This window comes from Passer montanus, unplaced genomic scaffold, assembly GCF_014805655.1.
Source record: "Passer montanus isolate IOZ18808 unplaced genomic scaffold, ASM1480565v1 scaffold402, whole genome shotgun sequence".
In the NCBI taxonomy this organism is placed as follows: domain Eukaryota; kingdom Metazoa; phylum Chordata; class Aves; order Passeriformes; family Passeridae; genus Passer; species Passer montanus.
In genome coordinates, this window is record NW_024368842.1 from 13,288 (window position 1) to 26,170 (window position 12,883).

Here is a 12,883-nt window from a genome sequence, read left to right on the forward strand (position 1 = left end):
ACCCCCCCAAGCCCCCCTCCCCTCGGCCCGGGGACCCTCCCCGGCGCAGGAGGGGGCCCCGGGAGCCCCGCGCTGACCCCGGGCCAGCCCGCTGTCGCTGCTGCCCAGGTTCTCCCCGCTGGCCATCGAGGCGGTGCCGGCGCTGGCCGGGGTGGGCTTGGGGACCCCCGGGCCGGGCTGGTGCATCTTCGTCTACAACCTGGCGCCCGAGGCGGACGAGAGCGTCCTGTGGCAGCTCTTCGGGCCCTTCGGCGCCGTCACCAACGTCAAGGTCATCCGCGACTTCGCCACCAACAAGTGCAAGGGCTTCGGCTTCGTCACCATGACCAACTACGAGGAGGCGGCCATGGCCATCGCCAGCCTCAACGGCTACCGCCTGGGCGACCGCGTGCTCCAGGTGTCCTTCAAGACCACCAAGCAGCACAAGGCCTGAGGTTTGTGGCCCCCTCCCCGCCCCAGGGGGGCTGTGGGGTCTCCTGATGGGGTGTGGGGACCCCCCACCTCTGTGAGCGCCGTGGAGGAACTCGGATGGAGGTCTTGGGGACCCCCGCTGTGGGCACCGTGGGGAAAGCCAGCTGGGGCTTGGGGACCTTGGGGACCCTCAGGGACCCCCGTGGAGACCATGGAGAAACCCAACTGGACCTTGGGGACCCTCAGGGACCCCCATGGAGAAACCCAACTGGGGACCTTCAGGGACCCCTATGGAGACCATGGAGAAACCCAACTGGACCTTGGGGACCTTCAGGGACCTTCAGGGACCCCCATGGAGACCATGGAGAAACCCAACTGGACCCTGGGGACCTTCAGGGACCCCTGTGAGCACCATGGAGGAACTCAGCTGGAGATCTCGGGGACCCCCACGAGCACCAAACACATCCTGGAGACCTCAGGGTCCCCCCATGGGCACCGTGGAGACCACGGAGAAAGCCAGCTGGAGACCTTGGGGAGCCTCAGGGACCTTCAGGGACCCCCATGAGCACCATGGAGAAACCCACAGGAAGACCTGGAGACCTCAGGGTCCCCCCATGGAGACCACGGAAGAACCCCACTGGAGACTTGGGGACCTTCGGGGACCCCCACGAGCACCAAACACCTCCTGGAGACCTCAGGGTCCCCCCCATGAGCACCATGGAGACCATGGAGGAAGCAGATTTCAGGTCCTGGGCACCCCCTCCATGGACATCCTGGGGTCTCCATGATGGACAAACACACCTGGAGACCTCGGAGATCGTGGGGACACCCCACAGACACCGTGGAGACCCCGGGGAGCCCCCCTCCATGGCCGCTGAGGACACCGTGGGGACACCTGGACGCCCTCACCTGTCCCCGACGGGCACCCTGAGCACTCCTCCAGGCGCTGCAGGGCACTGGGAGGGGCCCTGGAGACCCCCCAGGACACTGTGGACACACCTGGGACCCCCCCAGCCCGGGGTACCCCCCCAAACCCCACCACTCCGGCAGTGGCCGGACCACCTGGAGCGGTGCCCCCCCCTCACCTGATCCAGGTGTGTCCAGGTGGGGGCTGTGCCCCCCCTGCCCTCCACTCCAGGACTCCAGCGGGGAGGGGGGGGCGGCGTCTTCTCGCTCTCTCCTTCTTTCCATGTTTTTCCTTAATTTTCCGGGGGAGGGGGAGGAATTTTTGGGGAGGAAGAACAAAAATGAGGATGCATCACGTGTTTAATCAGACCCGTTACCCGTTTATCAGGTAAGGAGGAGCGTGGCTGGCGCCGGGAGCGGTGACTCCTCGGGAGCCGCCGACCCAAATCCATCTATTTTTATAGCAGAATATTAAAAATATCCCCCGAAATCCCCAAAATCGCCTTTCCAGAGGGGGCGAGAACCTGTTTTGTGCTCCCCGAGCTCCTTGGAAGCAGCTTGTGAACCCCCAAGAGCGATCAAGGCAACTTCTGGGGGGTCAATGGCACTAAAATTCCAGGGATTGCTCTGGTACCCCCAAAACTGGGAGGGAGGGGATGTGTCTTGTCACACTTCCCCCCCCCTTCCCAAATTCTCCAAAATGGGCAATTTTTGCCTCAAATTACTCCACTTGGAGCCTCCTGTCCAAAAAAATAAGGGCGGAACCCCACCTGAAAAGCCCCAACCCTGAGTTCCCCCATACTCCTTATCATCGTTATTATTCTTAATTATTCTTAATTATTCTTAATTATTCTTCTTATTAATTATTATTGATGTTGTTGTTATTATTATTATTATTATTATTATTATTACTATTATTGCGATTCTTATTTATTTTCCCTTCGCCGTAGGGATAATTTCTCACTTTTCAGTGGTTTGTTTCCCATTTATTTCCTATTCTTCCCTGCTTTTACCCTGATCCTGGTACTCCCCGGGACCCTCTTTTTTCCCCCCAGACCCTTCCCCAAAACCCATCCCAGCTCCTGGTTTTTTTGTGTCGTGCCTGTGTGAAGCTTCTTGTAGTTTTAATTATTATTAATATAAATATTTAGGAGCGACCCCCGTGTCCAGATCCGCCACCACACCCAGGTTCTCCCCGCTAGCACCATGGAGGAACTCAGCTGGAGATCTCGGGGACCCCCACGAGCACCAAACACATCCTGGAGACCTCAGGGTCCCCCCATGGGCACCGTGGAGACCACGGAGAAAGCCAGCTGGAGACCTTGGGGAGCCTCAGGGACCTTCAGGGACCCCCATGAGCACCATGGAGAAACCCACAGGAAGACCTGGAGACCTCAGGGTCCCCCCATGGAGACCACGGAAGAACCCCACTGGAGACTTGGGGACCTTCGGGGACCCCCACGAGCACCAAACACCTCCTGGAGACCTCAGGGTCCCCCCCATGAGCACCATGGAGACCATGGAGGAAGCAGATTTCAGGTCCTGGGCACCCCCTCCATGGACATCCTGGGGTCTCCATGATGGACAAACACACCTGGAGACCTCGGAGACCGTGGGGACACCCCACAGACACCGTGGATACCCCTGGGAGCCCCCCTCCATGGCCGCTGAGGACACCGTGGGGACACCTGGACGCCCTCACCTGTCCCCGACGGGCACCCTGAGCACTCCTCCAGGCGCTGCAGGGCACTGGGAGGGGCCCTGGAGACCCCCCAGGACACTGTGGACACACCTGGGACCCCCCCAGCCCGGGGTACCCCCCCAAACCCCACCACTCCGGCAGTGGCCGGACCACCTGGAGCGGTGCCCCCCCCTCACCTGATCCAGGTGTGTCCAGGTGGGGGCTGTGCCCCCCCTGCCCTCCACTCCAGGACTCCAGCGGGGAGGGGGGGGCGGCGTCTTCTCGCTCTCTCCTTCTTTCCATGTTTTTCCTTAATTTTCCGGGGGAGGGGGAGGAATTTTTGGGGAGGAAGAACAAAAATGAGGATGCATCACGTGTTTAATCAGACCCGTTACCCGTTTATCAGGTAAGGAGGAGCGTGGCTGGCGCCGGGAGCGGTGACTCCTCGGGAGCCGCCGACCCAAATCCATCTATTTTTATAGCAGAATATTAAAAATATCCCCCGAAATCCCCAAAATCGCCTTTCCAGAGGGGGCGAGAACCTGTTTTGTGCTCCCCGAGCTCCTTGGAAGCAGCTTGTGAACCCCCAAGAGCGATCAAGGCAACTTCTGGGGGGTCAATGGCACTAAAATTCCAGGGATTGCTCTGGTACCCCCAAAACTGGGAGGGAGGGGATGTGTCTTGTCACACTTCCCCCCCCATTCCCAAATTCTCCAAAATGGGCAATTTTTGCCCCAAATTACTCCACTTGGAGCCTCCTGTCCAAAAAAATAAGGGCGGAACCCCACCTGAAAAGCCCCAACCCTGAGTTCCCCCATACTCCTTATCATCGTTATTATTCTTAATTATTCTTAATTATTCTTAATTATTCTTCTTATTAATTATTATTGATGTTGTTGTTATTATTATTATTATTATTATTATTATTATTACTATTATTGCGATTCTTATTTATTTTCCCTTCGCCGTCGGGATAATTTCTCACTTTTCAGTGGTTTGTTTCCCATTTATTTCCTATTCTTCCCTGCTTTTACCCCGATCCTGGTACTCCCCGGGACCCTCTTTTTTCCCCCCAGACCCTTCCCCAAAACCCATCCCAGCTCCTGGTTTTTTTGTGTCGTGCCTGTGTGAAGCTTCTTGTAGTTTTAATTATTATTAATATAAATATTTAGGAGCGACCCCCGTGTCCAGATCCGCCACCACACCCCCCCCCCCAAACTCTGACCCCCCCCCCCCCCCCCCGGGNAACTCTGACCCCCACCCCCTCTCCCAGGGATCCAGCCCTGGAATTTGGGGAGGGGGCCAGGGGACCCCCAATTCAGTAGCAATAAGGGGTCCCCACCTCAGCCCCGGCCCATTTTTGGGGGGCCCAACGCGGGGACAAAAGGTGCCCAGGGACCCCCTTGTGGCACTGCGGGACCCCTCGGAGGGGACCGGGACCCCCCCGGCCCCCACCCCTGGACTCGACTCTTTGTATTTTTCATGGAAAAAATCAATAAAAAAATCAAAAAGGCAGAATTTGTACGTGGTTTTGGCAGGGAGGGCGCGTCCGTCCGGGACTGGATGGCTGAGGGACTGTCAGCCATTTTCCCTCACGTTTCCTGCCCTTTTCCCCTCACATTTCCTTCCATTTTCCCCTCACGTTTCCCACCTTTTTAGCCTAACATTTCCTGCCCTTGTCCCCTCAGGTTTCCCTCTTCTCCCCCTCACATTTCCTGCTCTTTTCCCCTCACGTTTCGTGCCCTTTTCCCCTCACGTTTCCCTCCATTTTCCCCTCATGTTTCCCTCTCTTTTCCCTTCATGTTTCCCTCCATTTTCCCCTCACATTTCCTGATCTTTCCCCCTCATGCTTCCCTCTGTTTTCCCTTCACGTTTCCTTCCATTTTCCCCTCACGTTTCCCTCATTTTCCCCTCATGTTTCCTGCCCTTTTCCCCTCACCCTTCCTGCCCTTTTCCCCTCATGTTTCTCACCTTTTCCCCCCACACATTTTTTCGCCTTCACGTTTCCCTCCATTTTCCCTTCACGCTTCCTGCCCTTTTCCCCTCACGTTTCCTGCCCTTTTCCCCTCAGGTTTCTTTCTCTTTTCCCCTCACATTTCCCTTCATTTCCCCCTCACGTTTCCCTCATTTCCCCCTCATGTTTCCTGCCCTTTTCCCCTCACACTTCCTGCCCTTTTCCCCTCATGTTTCTCACCTTTTCCCCCCTCACATTTTTTCGCCTTCACGCTTCCCTCCATTTTCCCCTCACGTTTCCTGCCCTTTTCTCTCCTCACGCTTCCCTCCATTTCCCCCTCACGCTTCCCGCCATTTTCTCCCCTCATGCTTCCCGCCCTTTTTCCCTCACGCTTCCCTCCATTTTCCCTTCACGTTTCCTGCCCTTTTCTCTCCTCATATTTCCCTCCATTTTCCCCTCACGTTTCCCGCCCTTTTCCCCTCATACTTCCTGCTCTTTTCCCCTCATGTTTCTCACCTTTTCCCCCTTCACATGTCCCGCATTTTTTCGCCTTCACGTTTCCCTCAATTTTCCCTTCACACTTCCTGCCCTTTTCCCCTCACGTTTCCTGTCCTTTTCCCTCCTCATGGTTCCCTCCATTTTCCCCTCATGCTTCCCGCCCTTTTTCCCCTCACGCTTCCCGCCATTTTCTCCCCTCATGGTTCCTGCCCTTTTCCCCTCATGTTTCCCTCAATTTTCCCTTCATGCTTCCTGCCTTTTTCCCCTCACGTTTCCCGCCCTTTTCCCCCCTCACGCTTTCCTCCATTTTCCCCTCACGCTTCCCTCCATTTTCCCCTCACGTTTCCCGCCATTTTCTCCCCTCACGTTTCCCGCCATTTTCCCCTCACGCTTCCCGCCCTTTTTCCCTCACAGTTCCCTCCATTTTTCCCCTCACATTTCCTGCCCTTTTCCCATCACACAAACAGAAAAAAAAGCTCTTCCCTCTCCATTTCAGCACCTTTCCTCCTCAAAAGCTCCGTTTTCCCAGAGCTCACTGGATGGACGGACTGCAGCCCGTGAGTTTCCCTTCATTTCCCCCTCACGTTTCCCTCATTTCCCCCTCATGTTTCCTGCCCTTTTCCCCTCACACTTCCTGCCCTTTTCCCCTCATGTTTCTCACCTTTTCCCCCCTCACATTTTTTCGCCTTCACGCTTCCCTCCATTTTCCCCTCACACTTCCCGCCATTTTCTCCCCTCATGCTTCCCGCCCTTTTTCCCTCACGCTTCCCTCCATTTTCCCTTCACGTTTCCTGCCCTTTTCTCTCCTCATATTTCCCTCCATTTTCCCCTCACGTTTCCCGCCCTTTTCCCCTCATACTTCCTGCTCTTTTCCCCTCATGTTTCTCACCTTTTCCCCCTTCACATGTCCTGCATTTTTTCGCCTTCACGTTTCCCTCCATTTTCCCTTCACACTTCCTGCCCTTTTCCCCTCACGTTTCCTGTCCTTTTCCCTCCTCATGGTTCCCTCCATTTTCCCCTCATGCTTCCCGCCCTTTTTCCCCTCACGCTTCCCGCCATTTTCTCCCCTCATGGTTCCTGCCCTTTTCCCCTCATGTTTCCCTCAATTTTCCCTTCATGCTTCCTGCCTTTTTCCCCTCACGTTTCCCGCCCTTTTCCCCTCATGTTTCCCTCAATTTTCCCTTCACACTTCCTGCCCTTTTCCCCTCACGTTTCTTCCCCTTTTCTCTCCTCATGGTTCCCTCCATTTTCCCCTCATGTTTCCCTCAATTTCCCCTTCATGCTTCCCGCCCTTTTCCCCTCATGTTTCCTGCCCTTTTCTCTCCTCACATTTCCCTCCATTTTCCCCTCACACTTCCCACCCTTTTCTCCTCATGCTTCCCGCCATTTTTCCCTCACGTTTCCCTCCATTTTCCCCTCACATTTCCTGCCCTTTTCCCATCATACAAACAGAAAAAAAAGCTCTTCCCTCTCCATTTCAGCACCTTTCCTCCTCAAAAGCTCCGTTTTCCCAGAGCTCACTGGATGGACGGACTGCAGCCCGTGAGTGCTCCGGAGGGACTGGGATGTGGCACTGGGGGGGCGCTTTTGGGATTGCTGGACAAGGTTTAGAGGCGCTGCGAGGGTTTTGAGGGTGTTCATGGCATTGTAGGGGATGCTGCCGTGGGTTTGAGGGCTCTAAAGGGGCCATTAAACACTTTTGGGGCGCGTCGCCGCGGCCGCCCCGTTCCCGCCACGCTGCCGTAAAGCACCGCCGCCGCCTCAGCGAGCTCGCCGCACTGCCGTAAAGAGCCGCCACATTGCCGCGAACCGCCGCAGCAGCTCCGAGCCCGCCACACTGCCGTAAAGCGCCGCCGCCTCCCCGCTGTGTCAGCCACGCTGCCGTAAAGCGGCGCTGCCGCGCTGGCCGCACTGCCGTAAAGCGCAGCTCCCGGTTTAAGGAAATTTCATTTTCTTGTCGTTTCGGGCCCTCGTTTTCATCGCCTTAAGGGTTAAAATGGGCAGGAATCCCCGTCTTCAAAGGTTGAATTGAGGAGGAATCCCCATTTCCTCTCATTTTTAAGGTTAAATTGGGGGGAATCCCCATTTCCCCATTTTTAAAGGTTAAATTGAGCAGAAATTCCGTTTTCCCGCAGCCCCGGGCTCGGATTGGGGCGAAATCCGCCGGGTTTGGGTCTTTAGGGGGCTTTGGACAGAGGGTGGGGGGGAATCCCCGGTTAACGGGAAGGGATCCCCGGTTAACCGGGTGGGGAATGCCCGGTTTACGGGGTGGGGATCCCTGGTTAACGGCGGAGGAATGCCCGGTTAACGGGTGGGGATCCCCGGTTAACGGGGGGGGATCCCCGGTTAACGGCGGAGGGATCCCCGGTTAACGGGGGCGCCGCGCCGCCGTTCCTCTGCGCGGGGGCTCCCCGGGGTCCCGGGGCGGAGCCGTTCCGGTGCCGGGGGAGGTCCCGGCCCGGGGGGAGGCGCCGAGCCGGGCGCGGGGGCGGCACCGGCGGCGGCACCGGGAGGTTCTCCCCCGGCTCCTTCCGACCGCGGGGCCATGCGGAGCCCGGCACCGGGAGGAGCCGCTGCCGGTACCGCGGATCGCTGAGGAGCGACCCCGGCACCGGCACCGGCACGGGGGGGCTCCGGGACCCGCTCCGGCACCGTCCCCGTTAGCGGGCGGCCGCGGCACCGGCGGCGTCCCGCGCGGCCGGTTCCCCGGTGCCGGCGGGGATGGAGCCGGTGCCGGTGCCCCGGGAGGGCCCGGCGCTGCCGGTGCCGGTGCCCCGGGAGGGCCCGCGCCCCCCGCAGCACCTCTGGCGCCAGCCCCGCACCCCGATCCGCATCCGCCACCGCGGCTTCTCCGACACCGAGCGGCACCGGGCGCGGCCCATGGAGCGGGCGGACGCCGTGGACACCGGGGGCACCGGGGGCACCGGGGGCCGGCCCGGGCTGCGCAGCGCCCGCCTGTCCTGGCCCTGCTCCCTCCGCGGCACCGGCGGGCGGTAGGTGACGGCGGCGGGACCCCCGGGACCCCCAGCGCCACCCCGGTACCGGGGCTGGGAGCTGAGCCGGTGCCGGTACCGGGGCTGGGAGCTCAGGCGGTACCGGGGGTGGGAGCTTACCCGGTGTCATCCCGGTACCGGTACCGGGAGTGCCCAAACCCCATCCCGGTACCGGGACCGGGACCCCCCATCTTCATCCTCATCCCGGTACCGGGATCCCCCATCTTCATCTTCATCCCGGTACCGGTACCGGGAGCGCCTCTCTTCATCCTCATTCCGGTGCCGTGAGCCCCCCAAACCCCATCCCGGTACCGGGACCCCCCATCTTCATCCCGGTACCGGTACCGTGAGCCCCCATCTTCATCTTCATCCCGGTACCGGGACCCCCCATCTTCATCTTCATCCTCATCCCGGTACCGGGAGCACCCCTCTTCATCCTCATCCCGGTCCCGGGACCCCTCCCCATCCTCCCGGTCCCGGAGCGGCCCTGGGGGGTACCGGGGCCCCCCGGAGCCGCCCCGGTTTGGGGGTGTCCCCGCGGTGACCGGGGGGATCCGGGCGGTTTTGGGGAGGGGGCTGCAGCCCCCCCGCCGCTCCCGTTCCCGGGAAGTTTTTTTGGGGAAAACAACTCGGGCAGGCGCCGGGAGCTGCGCGTCCTTCCGCCGGCCCCGGCCTCATTAGCGGCGTTCATTAATTAATGCACAGGAGGCTCGGCAGATGGCGGGGGGGGGGGATTTCCTTCCTCCTCCTCCTCCTCCTCCTCCTCTTCCTCCCGGCCCCGCGGTGCCGAGCAGCGAGCGGGGGCAGCGGGGCCGGGGTCGCCCCGGTGGGAGCCCCTGAGACCCCCGGGCTGAGGGGCTGGGCTGTGGGACCCCCGCCCCTGCTGCCCTGAGACCCCTGCCCCGCTGACCTGAGACCCCCGCCCCCCTGCCCTGAGACCCCTGACCCGCTGCCCTGCAACCCCCGCCCCCGCGGGGCTCCGGGGTCCGGTTCCTCCGGGATCCGGGTGGGATCAGGGCAGGATCGGGATCAGGACGGGACCCGGAGAGGATCCAGCCGGGATCCGGCTGCCGCCGGCTCCGGGAGGCTCTTCCCGGTTCCCGGAGGCATTTCCCGGTTCCCGGAGGCTCTTCCCGGTTCCCGGAGGCATTTCCCGGTTCCCGGAGGCATTTCCCAGCCCCTGGAGGATTTTCCCGGCTCCTGGAGGCTGCTCCCAGCTCCTGGAAGCTTTTCCCAATTCCTGGAGGCTGCTCCCAGCTCTGAAAGCTTTTCCCAGCCCCTGGAGGTTTTTCCCAGCTCCTGGAAGCTTTCCCCGATTCCTGGAGGCTGCTCCCGGCTCCCGGAGCCTTTCCCCACCTCCCGGGGGCTGTTCCCGGTGTCTGGAATCTTTCCCCGGCTCCCGGAGGCTTTTCCCACCCCCTGGAGGCTGTTCGTGCTTCCTGAGAGCTTTTCCCAATTCCTGGAGCCTTTTCCCTGCTCCTGGAGGCCGTTCCCAGCTCCTGAAAATTTCTCCCACCTCCTGGAATCTTTCCCCAGCTCCCGGAGGCTTTTCCCACCTCCTGGAGGCTGTCCCCGGTTCCTTGAGAGCTTTTTCCAATTCCTGGAGGCTTTTCCTGGCTCCTGGTGGCCGTTCCCAGCTCCTGAAAGCTTTTCTCAGCCCCTGGAATCTTTCCGCAATTCCTGGAGGCTTTTCCCACCTCCTGGAAGCTTTCCGCAATTCCTGGAGGCTGCTCCCAGCTCCCAGAGCCTTTTCCCACCTCCTGGGGACCGTTCCCATCTCCTGAGAATTTCTCCCACCTCCTGGAATCTTTCCCGGCTCCCGGAGGCCGTTCCCGGTTCCTGGAAGCTTTCCCCGGTTCCCGGAGCCTTTTCCCGGCTGTTCCCGGCCGTTCTCCCGCACTCCCGGCCGTTCCGCCCGTTCCCTCGCTCCCTCCCGGTGCCCCCGCGGCCCCGCGGGCGCTCCGGGCTCCGCTCCGGGCGGGATGAGTCACCGGCGGTGATTCACGGCTCCGGGGACCGAGCGGGGCCGGGGCCGGAAATCCCGGCCTGGGGGCGGCTCCGGGGGTCCCGCCGGGAAAGGTCCCGGTGCCTGCCCCCCCTCCCGGTGTCCCCTCCCGGTCCCTGTCGGTCCCGGTGTCCCATCCCGTTGTCTGTCCCCTCCCGGTGTCCTGTCCCAGTCCCGGTGTCCCTGTCCCGGTCCCTGTCCCGGTCCCGGTCCCGGTCCCGGTCCCCGTCCCCTCCCGGTGTCCCGTTCCTCCTCCTCCTCTGCACCGCACCCGCGTCCCGCCCCTCTCTCCATCCTTACTTCATCCCCTTCCTCCTCCCTCCTCTTCCCAATGCCCCGTGCCCGTCCCTCATCCCTTCCTCCTCCTCCTCTTCCTCCTCTTCATCTTCCTCCCTCCCATCCTCCTCCTCCCTGTCTGGCCCATCCAGGGTTAACTGGGGGGTTCAGGATTGAACTGGGGGGTCTGAGGTCTCCAGGGTTAACTGGGGGGGGTCTGGGTCTCAGGGTGTCCCAGGGGGGTCCCGGGGGTCTCAGGGGTCTCAGGGTGTCCCGGGGGGGTCCCGGGGGTCTCTGTCCCCCCCAATCTCCCCCCCAGGTCCTGGCCAGTCTCCGCAGTGTTCGCTGCAGCCTCTGGGTGCTGAGCAACGGCCCCGCCCCCCCGGGCAGCGCGTGCGTGACCCCTGACCCCTGACCTCTGACCCCGGCCCGGGGGGCCCTGCAGGAGCTGGATGGAGCCTGTCCCAGTCCCGGTGGCACTGTCACTGTCCCTGTCCCTGTGGCAGTGTCCCCCATCACTGTCCCCAGATGTCCCTGTCCTGGCCCGGGGGGCCCTGCAGGAGCTGGATGGTGCCTGTCCCTGTCCCTGACCCTGTCCCTGTCCCCAGATGTCCCTGTCCCTGTCCTGGCCCGGGGGGCCCTGCAGGAGCTGGATGGTGCCTGTTCTGGTGTCACTGTCCCCATCCCTGTCCCGGTGTCCCTGTCCCTGTCCCCAGATGTCCCTGTCCTGGCCCGGGGGGCCCTGCAGGAGCTGGACTGGTGCCTGGAGCAGCTGCAGACGCTGCAGACGCACCGGGCGGTCAGCGAGATGGCCTCCAACAAGGTGGGGACAGGGGACACTGGGGACACCCTGGGGACACCCTGGGGACACCGGGGACACCGGGGGGACACTGGGGACATGGGGACAGGGGACACCGGGGACACCAGGGGCAATGGGGGCAATGGGGTCATCGGGGTCATCGGGGACAGGGGGACAGCGTGGGACAGGGGACACTGGGGACACTGGGGACACTGGGCAGACAGCAGGAACAATGAGGACAATGAGGACACCGGGGGGACATGGGGACACCGGGGTCATTGGGGTCATTGGGGACACCGGGGACACTGGGGACACTGGGGCAATGGGGGCAATGGAGGCAATGGGGGCACTGGGGACAGGGGACACTGGGGACAGCGGGGACACTGGGGACACCCTGGGGACACCGGGGGCAATGGGGGCAATGGGGTCATCGGGGACAGGGGACATTGGGGACACTGGGCAGACAGCAGGGACAATAAGGACAATGAGGACAATAAGGACAATGAGGACACCGGTGGCACTGGTGGCCGTGGCTGTGCTGGGGTGCTGGTGGCACTGGTCACACTGGCAGCAGTGGTGGCAGTGGCTCTGCTGGTGGCACGGTGGCACTGGCAGTGCGGTGTTGGGGTGCTGGTGGCACTGGTCATACTGGTTCATACTGGTGCCAGTGGTGGCCGTGGTTCTGTCGAGGTCTTGGTGGCCCTGGTGGCCCTGGTGGCCCTGGTGGCAGCGGTGCAGGGTCCCCGAGCCCTTTTGGGGTGTCCCTTGGTGTCCTCTGGGGGTCCCTGACCCCTTTTTGGGGCTCCGGGGGTGTCCCCACACTTTTGGGGGGTCCCTTAAGGGTCCCTGAGCCCTTTCTGGGGGGTCCCCTGGGGGCTCCTGAGCCTTTTTGGGGGGTCTGGGGGTGTCCCCCCACTTTTGGGGTGTCCCTAAGGGGTCCCTGAGCCCTTTTGGGGGGAGTCCCCACACTTTTGGGGTGTCCCCTGGGGGTCCGGGGGTGCCCCCACATTTCTGGGGGGTCCCTTAGGGGTGCCCTCCCCTTTCTGGGGGGTCCCGCCCCTTTTTGGGGTGCCGTCCCCCCGTGTCCCCCCCGTGACCGTGACCGCGGGGAGGGGGCGGGGCTGGGGGCGTGGCCAAGCCTCGCGCAGGCGCCCTGAGCGCCCCCCCCCCGCCCGGCCGCCCCGTTTTGGGGGTCCCCGCCCCTTTTTGGGGGTGCCGTCCCCCCGTGTCCCCCCCGTGACCGTGACCGCGGGGAGGGGGCGGGGCTGGGGGCGTGGCCAAGCCTCGCGCAGGCGCCCTGAGCGCCCCCCCCCCGCCCGGCTCTCCGCGGCCTCCGCAGCCCCGAGCGGACCCCCCCCAA

General features: G+C 62.1%; 2 protein-coding genes across 3 annotated transcripts in view; both read left to right on the forward strand.

Moving 5' to 3' along the window:
• The window catches only part of LOC120506949 (ELAV-like protein 3), a 6,647-nt gene extending 4,154 nt beyond the window's left edge, over positions 1-2,493 (forward strand). The window contains exons 7-8 of the mRNA XM_039719090.1: positions 109-434; positions 746-2,493. Coding sequence (XP_039575024.1) covers positions 109-433 — 325 coding nt within the window. The 3' untranslated portion in view covers position 434; positions 746-2,493. The remainder of the gene's footprint in view (positions 1-108; positions 435-745) is intronic.
• A 5,318-nt stretch (positions 2,494-7,811) lies between these two features.
• LOC120506952 (cAMP-specific 3',5'-cyclic phosphodiesterase 4A-like) lies at positions 7,812-8,546 on the forward strand. Of its 2 annotated transcripts, XM_039719093.1 has the most exons (2): positions 7,812-8,198; positions 8,232-8,546. In XM_039719093.1, the coding sequence occupies exons 1-2, from the start codon at positions 8,172-8,174 to the stop codon at positions 8,445-8,447; spliced, it is 243 nt and encodes an 80-aa protein (XP_039575027.1). In that variant the 5' UTR covers positions 7,812-8,171; the 3' UTR covers positions 8,448-8,546. The 2 variants fall into 2 exon arrangements, with proteins under 2 accessions (XP_039575027.1, XP_039575026.1); XM_039719092.1 differs by having other exon boundaries at positions 7,812-8,546.
• The last annotated feature ends 4,337 nt before the right edge of the window (positions 8,547-12,883 follow it).